The sequence below is a fragment of the Oryzias latipes genome, chromosome 16, assembly GCF_002234675.1.
Source record: "Oryzias latipes chromosome 16, ASM223467v1".
Lineage (NCBI taxonomy): Eukaryota > Metazoa > Chordata > Actinopteri > Beloniformes > Adrianichthyidae > Oryzias > Oryzias latipes.
Window position 1 is genome coordinate 13,292,715 of NC_019874.2, and position 15,566 is coordinate 13,308,280.

At 38.7% G+C, this 15,566-nt stretch overlaps 1 protein-coding gene across 4 annotated transcripts in view; it reads right to left on the reverse strand.

Annotated features, from left to right (window-relative positions):
- Positions 1-15,566, reverse strand: part of rbms3 (RNA binding motif single stranded interacting protein 3) — a 110,462-nt gene that overhangs the window by 83,057 nt on the left and 11,839 nt on the right. For all 4 annotated transcript variants that reach the window (XM_023963991.1, XM_023963990.1, XM_011485042.3 and 1 more), the window contains exon 2: positions 7,241-7,413. In XM_023963991.1, coding sequence (XP_023819759.1) covers positions 7,241-7,413 — 173 coding nt within the window. The remainder of the gene's footprint in view (positions 1-7,240; positions 7,414-15,566) is intronic.

A 15,566-nucleotide genomic window follows, 5' to 3' on the forward strand; every position in this document is an offset into this window, starting at 1 on the left:
TCGATGACGTAATATTCGCCATTTATAAAAAAGTGATGAGAATGGTGTCCGAATTGCTTTTAAAATCCAGGGCACTAGACAGTCCTGCACTATATAGTTCTTTAGCAGTTGGGGATTATGGTGGGAATTCGGACATGGCCTCTATTTTTTCCATAACTCTTTGCTTGGAGGGATAAAGGTATAGGGGTAGGAAAGCATTTCAGATTCAGCCTTTAAGTCGGTCTTCAGGCTCTATGGACAAAAGGCGTGGCTATTGAATGCATGTAAAAAGTTAAATTTGATCAATAAGGGACTCGGACTTGGTAGTGACGTATAGGTAGTGCCCTTTTAAAATTCATGGAAGGCCCAATTGTTCGAAAACTGAGCATGAAGGAGGAATAATAATTGCAGTTTGTGCCCGCCCAGAATTACCGTACATGACACGAGTTATTCATATATCGGAATAGAGCTGTGAAAGAAAAAGCCCGGAGCAAGCTTCACGACATTTGCACTGTTTTGCCATTTTACATCAACCTCTTCCAACTGTAGGTTCATACGCTAGTATCCGGTAGCAACAGCTCAGGGTGAACACCACATGCTCATGCCTGTTTAGGCCTGCTGACATTAAAACACATTATTTTTTCAATGATTTTTTTCTAGACTTATTACATTTTAAGAAATCAAAAAAGCATAAATAAAGAATAAAAGTAGAAAAGGTTAGCAAGAACATAATGTCAAACAATCCAGCACAATCCAGACAGATGTATCGTTTTAGATGTGGCATTTAATCCTGAGAGCCAGAAGAATCTGCTTTTTGTGAGGAAAAGCCTAAATAAAATATTGCTAACAGATTAGATGAAGTAAGAAGGCTGAAGAGGCCGTGGAACAATGTGAGAGGAGAGAGCAGAATGTCCTGTTCTGAACCCAGCTGGAAGCTTTCCCTTGATTTTAGCTGAAGCCTGAAGTGAACTGAAATAACACCCACCTGCAATTCTCATAAAGGCAGTGATATGTGAGATATTGATAAAAACTACTGGAATAGTTAAAAGAATAGCACAAAGCAATAACGGGAAAGCAGATGGTCGGGGTCAGAGTGATCCTGATGTTCCATCTTAATGACTCTGAACAAAGCAGATCTAAATTGTCTGTTTTTCCAAATTCTAAACCACTAAATTTACAGTAGAAATAAAGAGTTAAAAAAGAGACATAAAGTTTGTGTCCAAGCTAAACATTAAAACCACTGCATGGGAAGAAAACTGTGCTAGGTTATTGGAAGAAGTAAAAGTTTCTCCAATCACAATGAGAAAAGATTATGTAAAACTGAAAATAACAATGAAATTAAACTTAAACAAGACCTTTACATCATCTAATTGATTATTTTATCTATTTATTTTTTAACATGCATTTAGATTTACATTCTGCATCCAAACAACCACATGCAAATGGTTTTATTTATTCATCTGAAGTTTCAAGTAATTGAATTAAAACTTGTTATACCATGGTCCGGTTGAATACTTGATTCTGATTGGCTGCTGGGTATGCATTAAAACCTGATAACCGCATTGTGAAAAAAGAAGTTCGGTCAGCTGGCTTAAATGTTTTGTATCACTGCGCCGGCTTCTTTAAAACAACCTTTTGCTTCATCATCTGGACAAAAACAAGCTGTAAGAGATGAACTTTCTCTCTGAACTGATGCTTTATTCAAGCCATCGGGACGATCAGCATATATATATCGCTGAAACTTGACTGCAGCGGTGGTGCTGCGCGATGCGGACTATATGTTACGTGTGCCGCATCACGTAACATATAGTCCGCTTTTTGTGAGATAAGCGATCCAAATCGAAAAAAAGCGCAAAAATTAAGGACTAAAACCTGGTTAATATGTATTGCTTTTGTAAGTGACCATTCGCGTCGGACGGTTCAGGCTTCCACGGCGTGCGTTAAAAAGTAATAACTGCACACTTCGTCGGCCATTAACCCTTACTTAAAGTCCTACTCCAACCATATTTTTTTCTCTTTTTAATGTCCATTGTTTTTATAGTCAATGGGGTTCTCAGGAGCTGATGTGCAAGTGAGTAACAGTCCCCTTTTTAATATAAAGCTGGGTTTTTTTTCCATTATGAAGCCTCTTAGAATTTGCTTTTTTAGCATCTCAAACACTGGTTTTCTTTGCATTACATTGGTCAGTCATTGTTTCTATATAGGCTGTTTATATTTCAGACTAGCTCCACTATATGTAAACATTTTCTCTATTTAGAAAACCCATGCTTTTTATAATCAAACTATAGGACATTATATTCTTTACATTTTGCCAAAATCTGGTTTAAAATTTGAATACAAATAGCTACACTTAACTACCGGTACTTGCTCTGTCACGATATTTGATCAAGAGTTCAGTTTTCTGCTTTGACAAATGTTCTCATTTTAAAAATCATTTTTAAGTCTGCTTAAATAAATATATGTTTTAGCTATATTTATTTTGCTCATAGACTCACTTCTGAAGTTTTCCTCTTAATCAAAAATACTCTCTGCCCTCATAATTGTTTATTCAGATTTTCCAGCGTAATGTTTGTGTAAAAAATGCCATTCTCCGTTGAAGATAGAGGTTGTAATCCAGTACCAGAACCCTTAATTTACTGGGTGAGATGAATACAAAGAGAGATGTTTCAGGATACACATTGTATTTAGAAGAATACTTATTAGTTATTTGAATTTAAATAAAGTTGTTATGTGTTCAAGTAAAACACAGAGAAGAGCAATAATGCCAGTCTCAAAGCATTTCTGTTAACTACGGGTTTTTGAGCTAAATGTCAATAAGAAACTTAGAGGCCAACGTTTGGCAGACTTGACAAAAGTCTGTCAAGTATTCTTTGAGTGGATATGTATGTCTGTTGTTGTGAAGTTTTAATGACAGTTTTCAGAGGACCATCACCGTCTTTTTATTTTTATAATTGTGAAACAAGAACCACACTCATAGGAATCCCTATCACAGGATTTCTATGCATAAATTGAGTAGACATTTACAGCCTGTGTATGATGGTGTGTCTCAGGATGCTGCGTGTCTGAGGGTAGCAGCTTCAGCATCTTCACAGGCAGCATCTGTATGTGGTATCTCCTAATTGGGGATCCAATACTGCTGTCTTGTATCTTACATTTCCCTCATTTTTCTGCTTCTCTGCCAGTTAGACTCAAGCAGACAACCACAGAGGGAGGATGGAGAGAGTTTAGTTCCACACAAGTCTTTAAAATTTTCCCTGTACAGAAGTCTTAAAGTGATGGAAATAAATACTTTTTGATGTAATTCCAGGACAAAAAAGCAATGAAGTGCAATTATTTTAAGATAGCTTCTTGACTTTAGACTCTAAAAAGAGATGCAGACTGTAATTTTACTAATCCAATGACAAAAAAAAAAACATTTTTATTTTATTTAATCTTTATTTAACCAGGTAAGCTATTAAGAGCATGTTATTATTTACAATAACAACCTGGGAGAACCAGGTCGTTATTAATAAGAACCTGTTCTTAACTGACAGTAACAGCTTCTCATGATAACGTTTGTGTATAAATATGCAGTGTTTCTTTCTGTATAAGTAGCAATTTAAAAGTTTCCCTCATTTTGTCTTGACATCTTGGCTGCTGGTAAATAAGCCACAGATCTTTGGTTTAATAAGGTTTTGGTTAATGCCAATATTGAAGAAGATAAAGAATGAACATTTATGTAAAAAGAAAAAATGTTACGCTTCATTCACACCAGAAACAAATGATAAAGTGCCAAAAAACGAATGCAGGTAGCTCCAGTTGGAACAGGCATGGTTTGAAACGTCTTGCTTTGTCTTTCATAGTTCTATTCCTATATATGAAAAACTTGGTGTTATATTTCCAACTGGGCAATTTTTAATGTCCCCTCCATGATTTGCACATCTGAGTCCCTGATTGGTCAAATTTGGTTTAACTTTTATATAGTACAAAAATGAATTTCAAACCTTTTCATTAGGACGCGGGACTGCAACAGATTTAAAAGCGAAAGCCCGAAATGCTCATTTACACCCGTTTAAATAGACTTTTCATTAAAAGCGGATCCTTGAACGTTCATTGTGGAGGCCAGTGTGAACGTAGCTTTAGAAATAACGACATTAAAGTGCGAGCACAAGAAAACATGTCGTCACTTCAAGAACACAAAACCTCATTTTACCATTTACTGTGGAACGTGTTCATCAGAAGGTAAATAATAGTTTAATAATAGTTTTTCAGAGGAAACATTCTGGGAGAGCACTCAGAACTGAGAAAAACAATATTCTAATTGGATTGTCTTTACACGATAGATAGATAGATAGATAGATAGATAGATAGATAGATAGATAGATAGATAGATAGATAGATAGATAGATAGATAGATAGATAGATAGATAGATAGATAGATAGATAGATAGATAGATAGATAGATAGATAGATAGATAGATAGATAGATAGATAGATAGATAGATAGAGTGTCAGAGAAATTGTCCTTGTGCTCAACTTGAGATTCTGCCCACGTTCTGCTCTGTCCCCAGACGTTAAAAGTGTGTCCATAGTTTGGGCGACTGGTGGAGTGATTGGAAATGTCAGCTGACAACAGCACTTTTCACTGACACTCTGTGAACTGGCACACAGACAGCGAGAGACAGAAACGAAGGGGGTACACGGACAGAAGGATGAAAGGGATGGCTGAGGACAAGATTAAGTTGAAAGATCGGTATTTTTTGTGAGCACATGTCACGTAGGTAAAGCTTTCTCTAAAAACAGAGAACAACGATGGATCACAACCATCTAGTCACATGTGCACCCCTCTCCTATGACCTTTCGTAAATGTTACTGGCTACAGGGCTCATTGACTAGCCCCCCTTGATTAAAATTTTATTGGCCCCCTATTTCCCCAAAAGCCCGCAGGACAACACTGAAGTACAAGTAGCCTGCAGCAAACAGAGAATGGCAAGCAGAGCCCATCCTGTCATTTTATCATTTTCCATTTTTCACTCAAATCTCAAAACAGCATGGATATGATGATCTTGATAATACTATTAGCAATAAAACAAAAAGAATGAATATAACCATATATCATTTTGTTGACAATTGAAACCCAAAGCTCTTGAATAGATATAATCAGTATTGCTGCCATCAACAAAGCACGCAAGCGCAACAATCCAGTGAACGGCTTGTGCCACTTTTGACATTTCCACACTTAGAACACAACACAGACCAGTATGAGTCTGCTTGGTCTGTGTCTAAAGGTCAGAAACACATATCTTGAAGAACTTCTTTCAAGCTAGCTCATGATGAAGAAATGTCTTGATTACTGGATAAGATTCACCAGAGTGCTTACAAAAACTGTCTTTATTGACCGACTGACTGACTTTATACCTTGGGGCTGTTAAGGCTCTTCTCAGTTATCTTTGGAAGTGCCTTCACTTCTTTTTGACTGTTTGCTGATAGAAAAAGGACAATTTCAATTGCATTTTTCTTAATCTTGCATGGAGCTATGATGGTGTAGGATTTTTGATCACCGCAGTGATGAACCAGCAGGGGGCGCGGTGTCGCGGTCGCGGCCGCATTGCAAATGAAAACAATTACGACCCAGTATTCTTTATTAAGAAATAACACTAACAACTAACTACTACCTATCTAACTAATGAACTAACCATATAGGTGTTGTAGAATGACTATGTGTATGTGTGTCAGCGCTGCGTGTGTAGGAGGAAGGAGCGCACAAGTGTGTTGGGGGTGCTTGTTGATTCTTCTGCAGCGGACCGCTCTCTAGCTGCACGTGAGGCTTCACCTGTGCTCTCTGGTACAAACATCTTCTCAGAATATGATTTATTGCCCAGTAATAAACAAGACTGCAGACACTTTGTCAACTTTCCGGTAGCCATTAAGCCTGACACCCATGAAGAACACGGGGTAGGAGGCTCCGCCTTTGTTTATACACACACGTAACGCTGCACTAAATAGTTTCCTAACAAAGCATGTAGTGATATTCACCGAAATCTAACACAGCACATTCATGTTTGTTACAGAGTGAAGGAGAACAGTAATAACCCCCGCCCAACACAAAATCCTCCGGCGGGCGGCCGCACACTTAAGAACCCATGCAGCTTATAATGGAAATGAATACAATGGAAATGAATAATTAGAACGCAGAAAATTTGTCGTATTTCCTCGCAAGACAGAAACTTCTGTTGTAGAATGAGGATGTGTATCTGCTTCTGAAACCGCGAGTGTGTGTGTAAGTAGAGCGGCGCGCGGCTCTAAGAGGGAGTGACAGCCGCGCGCAGCGCAAGAGGTGAGAGGCACGGCGCAGGGAGTGAAGGAGAACACCAATAAAAGGTTTCCCCCAGAAACTCTTGAAGTTTGAACAGACAGAGCAGAAAAAGAGCAGAAAAAGTAAATTTATTTGCAAAGATAATGTGTTTATAATGGTTCCAATCAAGCACCATATGCTGAACTTTCAAAAAAAAAAAAAAAAATTTCCCAAAAGAAAGTGTGGTGATGCCGTGATGAGGTTATCGTCACACCCCTAATCTTGCACCATCTTAATGTTATAGGGCTCTATCCCAGCTACTTCAGGATGAAAGCACGGTACATCCTGGACAGGTTGCCATCCAATTGCAGAGTCACAGACACTCACATTGACTTCGAAGTGATAGTTTAGAATCACCAATTGACCTAAAAACCATGTTAATGGATTGGGGGGAGAGGGCTGCACTCCGGTGTGAGCTGGGATTTGAATAGGGGCCTTCATTGACCACCACCTCAGAGCAGCCACCACGTTATATCTTTAGTTTTTATTATATCGGATCATTAAATTACATGTGAAATACAAAAGAGCTATTATAATTTTAATCTAAAAAAATCCATTATTTGTGTGATTGCTGTGATCATGCATTGTGCTGAGCTGCCTCTTTATACTGGCATCACCTTAAAAAATGGCGTAAAAAAGCATCTGTCACTGACACAGGAATTTAAAACTGCAGATGATGGATGGAGGGATGCGTATGTCAATCCTGCATGCGTGGGTGACCTAGAGGAGGGGAGAGCGGATGGGTTCGGCCCAGCGGGGTTGTGTTAGTTTTCCTCTGAGGAAGGAGAGAGGATGAACACACAGGTCAAAAGCAAACGGAAAATCGTGTGACTTAGTTGAAGCTGCTGCTCACGCGAGACAAGTTATCCCAAGCCAGACTGAACCGTTGAGCAATAGAATAGAATAGAATAGAATCGATGAACTTACGGCTGGCAGAGCTTGATAAGGTCCTGGTCGGTGGTACCAGGTGGCAGGCCTCGGATATACAGGTTGGTTTTACTAAGTTGCTCCACTAGTCCTCCTCCGTGACCTCCACCTCCTCCTCCTGTAGTGCTAGGGCTGGGTGGAGCCATGGGTGGAGGCACAGGAGCATGGGAATGCTGTGGACCCAAAAAAAAAGCAAAAAATAAATAAATGTTAAAGCGCACATTTAAAAAATGAATTTTAATTTTTTGATTACACAAGAGCAACAACAAAGGCGTTGAGTTTCCAATCATACTCCCATCAAATCAAGCATCCCCCTGAGTACCAAACACATATCCTGCTGAGTTCTCTTTTCCTGCGCCACTCAAAGGTCTTGATTTAACAGGAAGCAAATCAATTAAGGAAGCAGGATATGAGAAACTAGAAGCAGTTGGCAATTAAAGCAGACATTAACCATGAAAAAATGCATCCATAAGCAAGGATCAGACTGTAAGGAAAAGATGGAAAAACATTGCAGAGCACATTGATTTCAAGCTCTGCTTGAAGCTACATTTAGGAGTCTGACAGTCAATGTATGAGAAGAAGAAAGGCTTTTTACTGTTGACAGGTCTTAAAAAAGAATGATGACAGTTTAATCACTTATGTAGAATAACATGAACATAAATTACAGTCAAATGAATGGGAGTTGTGTTTTCTACTGCAGTTTCATACTGGCCGGACTGCTGCTTCACCCTTTAACTCACTGAAACATCTCATATTGGCCTCTGCTGTCCAATTATACAGCTCAATACTGACTTAATGGCTTAATAAGATGGCCGGTCTCTGGCAGAGAGGAAGGGCAGTGTGAGGATTAATGAGTGTCTGGCACTGATAGAGCACCCAACCAGGCTCTGCCTAAGGCAAACTATTAGGATAAGTTCAGAGGATGTAAACAAGCTTGATGGCTCCAATGACAGCGTTGAAAACGCTGGTGTTCTGAGCTGGGCTAAGGTCGAAATCTCCACTCTGGTAATAGCAGAAAGAAATGGGATGGAACAAGTTCAGGAAAAGGAATGGTGAATGGAAGAGAGAGGAAAAACAGATGACAAAAGAAAGACTGTGTAGGTGGAATGGTATCTGAATGTGTAAACACCTAGTCGAGTCTGCACAAGCTTGTGTCTGAGTGTTAGCAACACTTTGTGATAATGACAGGCTTTCAGCACAAAGCAATGTGCAGCCGGAACTAGCTCTGATATTAATCCATTACCTGTACTCCCCCCACAAACGCACACACTGGCATGTAAATGTCACACACACACACACGTAAAAGACAGCACTAGCAGGATTGAGTTCATACGTATATAATAGACATGCAAGAACACAAGAAAACAAGAAATGCCTCTTTGCATCAAAAATATGCAACGAGAGCTTAACTATAATAAAGAAAATTATGCAAAAAACACTGATGCATAGAAGATCACATCTACGTTTATTTTACAGATGACACAAAAAGTTACATAACTGAAAAATAAACAAATCAAGTTTGTGTCTCTGAACTTTAGATTGTTTCCATTATTTCCATTATTGTTTCCAAAATATTCTCCACTCAACTTATTTAAAAAAAAAATTGTTAAAAATACAAACAAAGAAAAAAAAGTAATTTGGGATGCTTTAGAAGCATCTTCTATCTATTTAACTATGTTTACTTCGCCCTCTGTAACACGCGTTCAAGAGATCTCTTAATGAAAAGTTTAAGTGAACGCGCGTTTCGGGATATCGTGTTCAAAACGTTTGTGTGTCTACCAATATTTTTAGCCTCTACGTACAAAATGTGCGGCCATTAAACCTGCGTTGAAAGTTAAACTAGGTCAAACTTTGACCAGAGACCTGTATTTGGTAGTGATGTATGGATGGTGTCCCATCTATGACAACAAGGCTTTCCTAGATCGAAAGAGAGCAGTAAAAGAAAAAGCCTTTTGCGAGATTTGCACCGCTTTGACGTTTTGCACCAAGCCTCTTCCAACTGTAAGTGGCAAACATGCGCTGGTATTGAGAAGCGACAGTCCAGGTTGAACACCAGGGGCTATACGCAGATTCAAGAATTCACACTTAGCCCGTATTTGAATGCATGTCACTAGCACGGTGTGTACGTAGCTTCAGACAGAAAATGTTTAATGAACAAAGTGTTCATTAAACATTTTCTGTTTAATGAACAGAAAATATTTGTTTTTTGGTAGTTTTTTTTTTTTTTTTTTTTTATGAAAATGAAAAAAAAAAGGTCTCCAAAACAAAAAAACAAAATGTACAATCCAAAATGGATTCATTTGTGCAGGTTTAAAAAAAGAAATGGGCATTCTTGAAGTACATAGTCATTTATATTATTTTACAATCTTTTCTTTCAATTTTTTTTTCTTTGTATGTCTCTGGAAGTGTACACTCGAACACACACAGTCAATCAAAGCCTTTGCCCAGGGACTCCCTTTCAGCCACGCGTGCACCTGCAGGAGTTGGGCTGATAGTAAAATGTGTGTGTAATGTGTCAGCGGCTGTGATAAGGGGCATCCTTTGAAGCATTGAAATCTCCCCCCTTCTACCACCAGCTGTCAGATTTGACTTTCCCATGGCTCAGTTACCTTTGCTCCTCCACTCCCCTCATTCAGCCAATGCGTCTATCTTTCCTGCTTTCTTACCTGTTCCCCTTCTTGCAGTTCCCTTCTTTAAGGATTAGCCTGCAGTTGCATGTATAGACTCAAGGCTGCTACTCAGCTGGTGCTGTTGACACTCTTAACAAAGCATAGTAGCAGCACAGAGCAAAAAAGGGCTTGGAGGCAGCAACACAAACTGTCACACAAAGCAAAAAGAAGCGGTGGGATACTGGATTTCACAGATGCAAAAGTCAACAACTCCCAAGAAAAACTCTGATAGAGGTTCAAAACAGCTTCTCAAAACTCTAAAGGCAGCTTAATGATCCTTTATTTCATGCTACTTGTTGCATACATCCTGTCAAGTCAGAAAATGTTTCCCCATGTTAGCTGATAAAAAGTGACATTTCAGTTGAAGCAGAAATAAATATAAAAATTCTTTCTACAAACTAGATTTTTTTCTACCTAGTTATGATAGGAGGGAGATTCTCCTCCAGTTTCATATAAAAATTTTGTGTGCACCAAAACTGCATACAAAATTTGTATTCAATGAGAAACTTGGAGCCAACTTGAAAAATAAACTTTTCTGTCCTGCAATTACTGAATAGAAAGAGCTAATGGAAGCAATAAATTATTTTCAAACAGATTATAATGTAAGATACTCTGATGCAAAACAATGATGCAGAGGATGTTTTTAACTATATGACATATATAGAAATACATTGGAGAAACAGATCTTTATATAGTCAGAAATTGCTCAAGGTATTCGTTGATATTTATGAAACGCTGAACTAAAAACAAATTAAAGTTAGTGCAAAAATAAGATAGTTATCTCAACATTTTCACAAGATTCAAGAAGTAATCAGTAATGGAGTGCTGCTAAGTAAATGGAGGTCGACTGATGACTAACTGATTAACATCAAATTGGAGAAGTTTGAGAAATGAAGCCTGTTTTCTGGACACAGAATATTCCTGCCAAATTTATTTAGTCTTAACATATATTTCTAGATAGCTTTATACCACTCATCCATTTTCTTACCCCGCTATATCCAGGGTCACAGGGCTGCCAGAGCCTGTATCAACCACTGAAGGTGGGGGACACCCTAGACAGATCGCCACTCTAACTTAGATTGCCTCATACCATTTTTGAAAGCAACTTTCCAAGAATCCCTACATATGTCCCCAAATGAAAACAGTTCTCTATTTTAAATGCCAAACAAGACCTTGACAAGAAAATGATTGTGACTTTTTTCTTACCAAATTGAAACTCAATGTCTACAAGTGTACCCCACAGTTGATTCACAATCTGTCAAGACGCTGAACCTCTGCTTAGATTTGGTCATTTAACAGCTCGGTGATCCCAGGCACCAAAACGCAGCAGAAAAGAAACAAACAAAAGAGGAGAAAAACATGATGCTGTAATGTACCCATCACAGCATCTTAAATCTAATCTGCTGGGACTTGAAGAGAAGCTTTACAAAACAAAAGCTAGAAAATACCAAAGATTAAGAGTACTACAAGATTGCTCATTGGCCGTGTGTGGGACTGGCACATGGCAATCCGGGTTCGATTCCCGGGGGGCACGATGAGCTTCATCCAGTGTGGGTCCTTAGGCAAGACCCTTTGTGCTACTGCCTAACTATGTAGACAGAAGGGGGCCAATGTCTGGGTTGCACTGTGCTGGTCCCCAGCCCGGATAAAATACAGGGTAGTTTCAGGAAGGGCATCTCCGTAAAAACCGCCTGTGTGAATTACTGAAAGCTGATTTGCTTTAGTAGACCGCTGATGGAATAAGCTGATAGGTGAGCAATAACAAGAACAGTCAAAATTCCAATAATATTCCTATATCAAAGATATCATGCTGTTTATCAACAAGATCTGTCAGGGACAAGATAATGCTCAATTTTAACACGAGACATGACCCATTAGAAATAATCTGGAACTGAATTTTTTAGCAGTTATGAATGACTTTGCCTCCTTGAAGTACTGTACTTAAAACTGTCATTTGTAAAAGCTGATGAAGTCATATGAATTTTGGTCATATTTTCTGTAACCAAATCCTTTTTGTGTCTGTCGAGATGTGGCGGCTGTGAACAGCTGTAAGCGCGCCAGCTTCAGGCTTTAAGCGGTCCCACCCTTCCCGGTACTTTTCCCTTCTCTCATTTTTTTTCTGCATGTTTGCTCTTTGTGGAGTTAGACTCATCACCAGTATGTTTGGAAAAATCGTTAAAAGGAGCTGTTAGGATGGCAAAAATGTGTGATCAGTTGATTGTTTTTTTAGTATTTTTGTGTGAAAGCAATACCAAAGAGGCACACTGAAATTGCAACCATGTATCTCTGTAAAAGATGAACTTTACACAGTAACAGCTCTCCTGGTTAGTTTGTGTACCAAATAGAAAGAAAACACTGAACACACACCTGAAAGTTATGTTCTTTACAAACTGAGTTACTCCTGGAAAGCTCTTTGACAATAAAGCCTGTCTGCATTTCACCGTAAATCCCGTGGGTGGAACAGGAAAGCAAGGGGAGGTTGTAGTTAGTGATTTGGAAGTGGGACTGTGGCAGAGATGTTTCCCAGTCCCACAGAGGGGTTGGGGGAGGAGGTGAACTTTAGATGACAGTTCGGAAGGAAGGAAGAAAAGGACAGCAAAATGGTGAAAGATGAATGCTTGAGATGGATTAAGAGAGACTGAGGGGAAAAGGGAAGCTTTGTGGTACACAAGAAAAAAAAAAGGAAGGGGGCATGAGGAAATAAAAAAAAATCAGTCGTTCCGGCCTTTTCTGATGCTTCCTGAAATGCAGAGGAAAGAATGCAGGCTATTTTAGGGTCCTACGCTGAAATGTGTCCTCACTCTCCGTGCCTCTAAACACAGCAGCGGAAGGGTTTAAGGAAAACAGCGGAATGGAAACACTGCACCAAATATACCATTTGTTTGTGGATTACATGAGCAGCTAAAGTAAGCCGTGGCTATTGCTTGGCAGAAACTTCATGAAGAAAACAAATCATTACATTTATGAAAAACTTTAGAGAAACTAGTGTGTCCCAACCTCATTTTTAATAAGTTTACGTATACGAAAAACATACTTAATATTGGCAACAACAACAATAAAAAAGAGGAAGAATAAGCACATTCCTATTGTATTTCACATGAAAGCTGAGAATTTATTTGCAGCACACAAGTAATAACCTTCCTCCTGGAAACAAGCCTAATGAAATCCAATATATAACACTTATACTTTTCCAAGTGTCAGGGTAAGGAATGTGCATGTTAGATGTACAGCCTTGTCTTCAGATTAATCTGGGGAGTGAATGATATGCCTTAGGAAATCACTGTAGGGTTGTTTAATAACACAATTTTCAATAAGCAGCTTCATGGAAAAGCTTTTTTTTATTTATATCTTTGCATGAGTACAACTATAAAAATGTCCAATCAGCTGGCCTTGCTTCATAGGATTTGGAGAGAAAAAAGAGGGCATGACAGCTTTTCGTTTTTCTTTATTTGAGGAGGAAGGTTATTGCTCACGTTGGTTGACATCCTTGGAAATGTGAGACAATATGATGTTCATGACTCTGCAGAGTTTGGGAAAATATTCATCCCTCCATCCGTTTGGAAGAATTATTACTTACTTAGTACTAGATTACTAAGTTTCAAGATTTGATTAGAAAAAAAGCAAAAAGAATTTGCTGAATGTAAAAACTGAACAAAGTGGGAGGAGTTTCCAATGGCAACCCATTTAAAGTCCCACTCTGATCATCTTTGGATCTATTGTAAAAATGTTCCCTGTGGTCTTTTAAAAATAATTACCGGTATGCCGTTTTTAGCCAAAATTTTTAAAAACTATCGTTTTCTAGGACAGATTTTGCATGAATTCATTAGAATTTCACCTTCCCATCATCCATCTGTTTACACACTCTCCCACTAGCTTACAGACCCTCCCACCCCCAACCTAACATCCCTGCTGCAACAAAAATGGCGAGCATTATAAGAGCTATCCAGCCATGCAGTTTTATAGCAGGATGCCAGCTCTGATGAAGAAAACAAAGACGTACGTGGATCTATTTGTGTACAAGCGGATGCATCAGATGGGAGCTTGTGGCTTGCCGTAGTAGCTTCTACGTAACAAATGCAATCTCTTTCCATTGGTGTTTTCTTGTCTGCTTCTGATTCTCAGGAATTTAAACATAGATATATGCAATTTTAGGCTTAATTTTCTGTATATATGTCCTCCATCATGAGAAAAACACAATTTTCACTGGAGTGGGTCTTTAAATCTACTACTGCCTTTGTAACAGTAACCTTTTACACAATGAAAAAAATTGAAAATGAAATTGAAAGTTCATCTTGAATGCAGGATAAATAGATTTAAATCTTGTCCTCTTCACCTTTTTTCTGCAATCAAAGCAGCAATGCAGCAACACACAGCTGCTTATTAGGGTTCTTTATATCAAATAAAAGACCTAAACCAGACATTTTATTCAAAAACATAATCACCTGGGAACCGTTCAATGATTTTTGTTCACTTTCTTTTTTAAATATTTCATAAAAAGTACATTTTATTTAAATTTGAACAATTCAAGGAGCCACACCTATGATGTTGTATATGTGCTTAACCTTTCCTTACTTTCTGTTCTTCTCAAACTTTTTCTTCAGTGTTGTTTCACCGCTGCTTATCTCTCACATCTCCTGTTTCACCGCTGACCCGACTTCTTTCCCACACCTCCTCCCATTTCCCCTCAGAAGATCGGGTCGGCTAGACGGCTTCCCGGCGGAACGCCATGTTCCAGCCCACTACCTCTCCATCTCTCTTGCTAACATCTGCAACAACAGCATCAACACGCACTTGGCCTGTCATAAACAAGTTGCACAAACATCCCCAGAGGACATCCAGTTTGGGCCTGCTGCTCTGTGACCTTGTGAGAGATAAGGAGGAGATGGAGAATAACTGTGGTAGGTTGCTTAACTCCCACCATGGTCCCTTTGCTGTGTTTAAGAGAAGGTTACGTAGAGGTGAGAGGTAGGCTGAAAGCCAGTTCATAGGCATTCAGCTGAGCATAACACCGATCTGAATTGAAAGGAGGCTGGCCAACTGAAGGCTTGTGAGAAAATAGTGTGCAGTATTACACTTTTGTGTGCTTTGGCTCTGTGCTTATTTTTGTGGAAACACAATGTAATTCTGGAATTTTAGTCGCTAAATCCCAATATTGTTTCATCTCAGGGAAATCCTTTGCAAAAAGAAAGCTTTAATAATTTTTTTTTTAAACATCAACTGATTCATGTCTGGGATGTTAAAGTTTGATTTTGATGGATTACTACTGTAATAAACAAGCCTGTTACAAAACTTTAGTGGTGACATGTTGGAGCAGACACCTTAAACCAGGGGTGTCAAACTACAGGCCACGAGGGCTGGCCTCCTGCTGGTTTTTTCAGAAACCCTACCTTCAGTGTTGGGGTAATGAATTATAGAGTAATGACTTACTGTAATTTATTCACTTTTGTCAGCAATGGAGTAACGTAATGAATTACAGTTCAAATTTTGGAAATTAAGTTACAATGACTAGACTACAGAAACCCTCATTAATTCATCACTCCCAATTTGGTGCAGTGAAACATAGGTGACTAATAAAACTAATTATTTTCGTAAACAGTAAGCTCTGACATTGTCTGTTGGTTAAATGAACCAAAACAGATACTAATTAAAACAAAAAC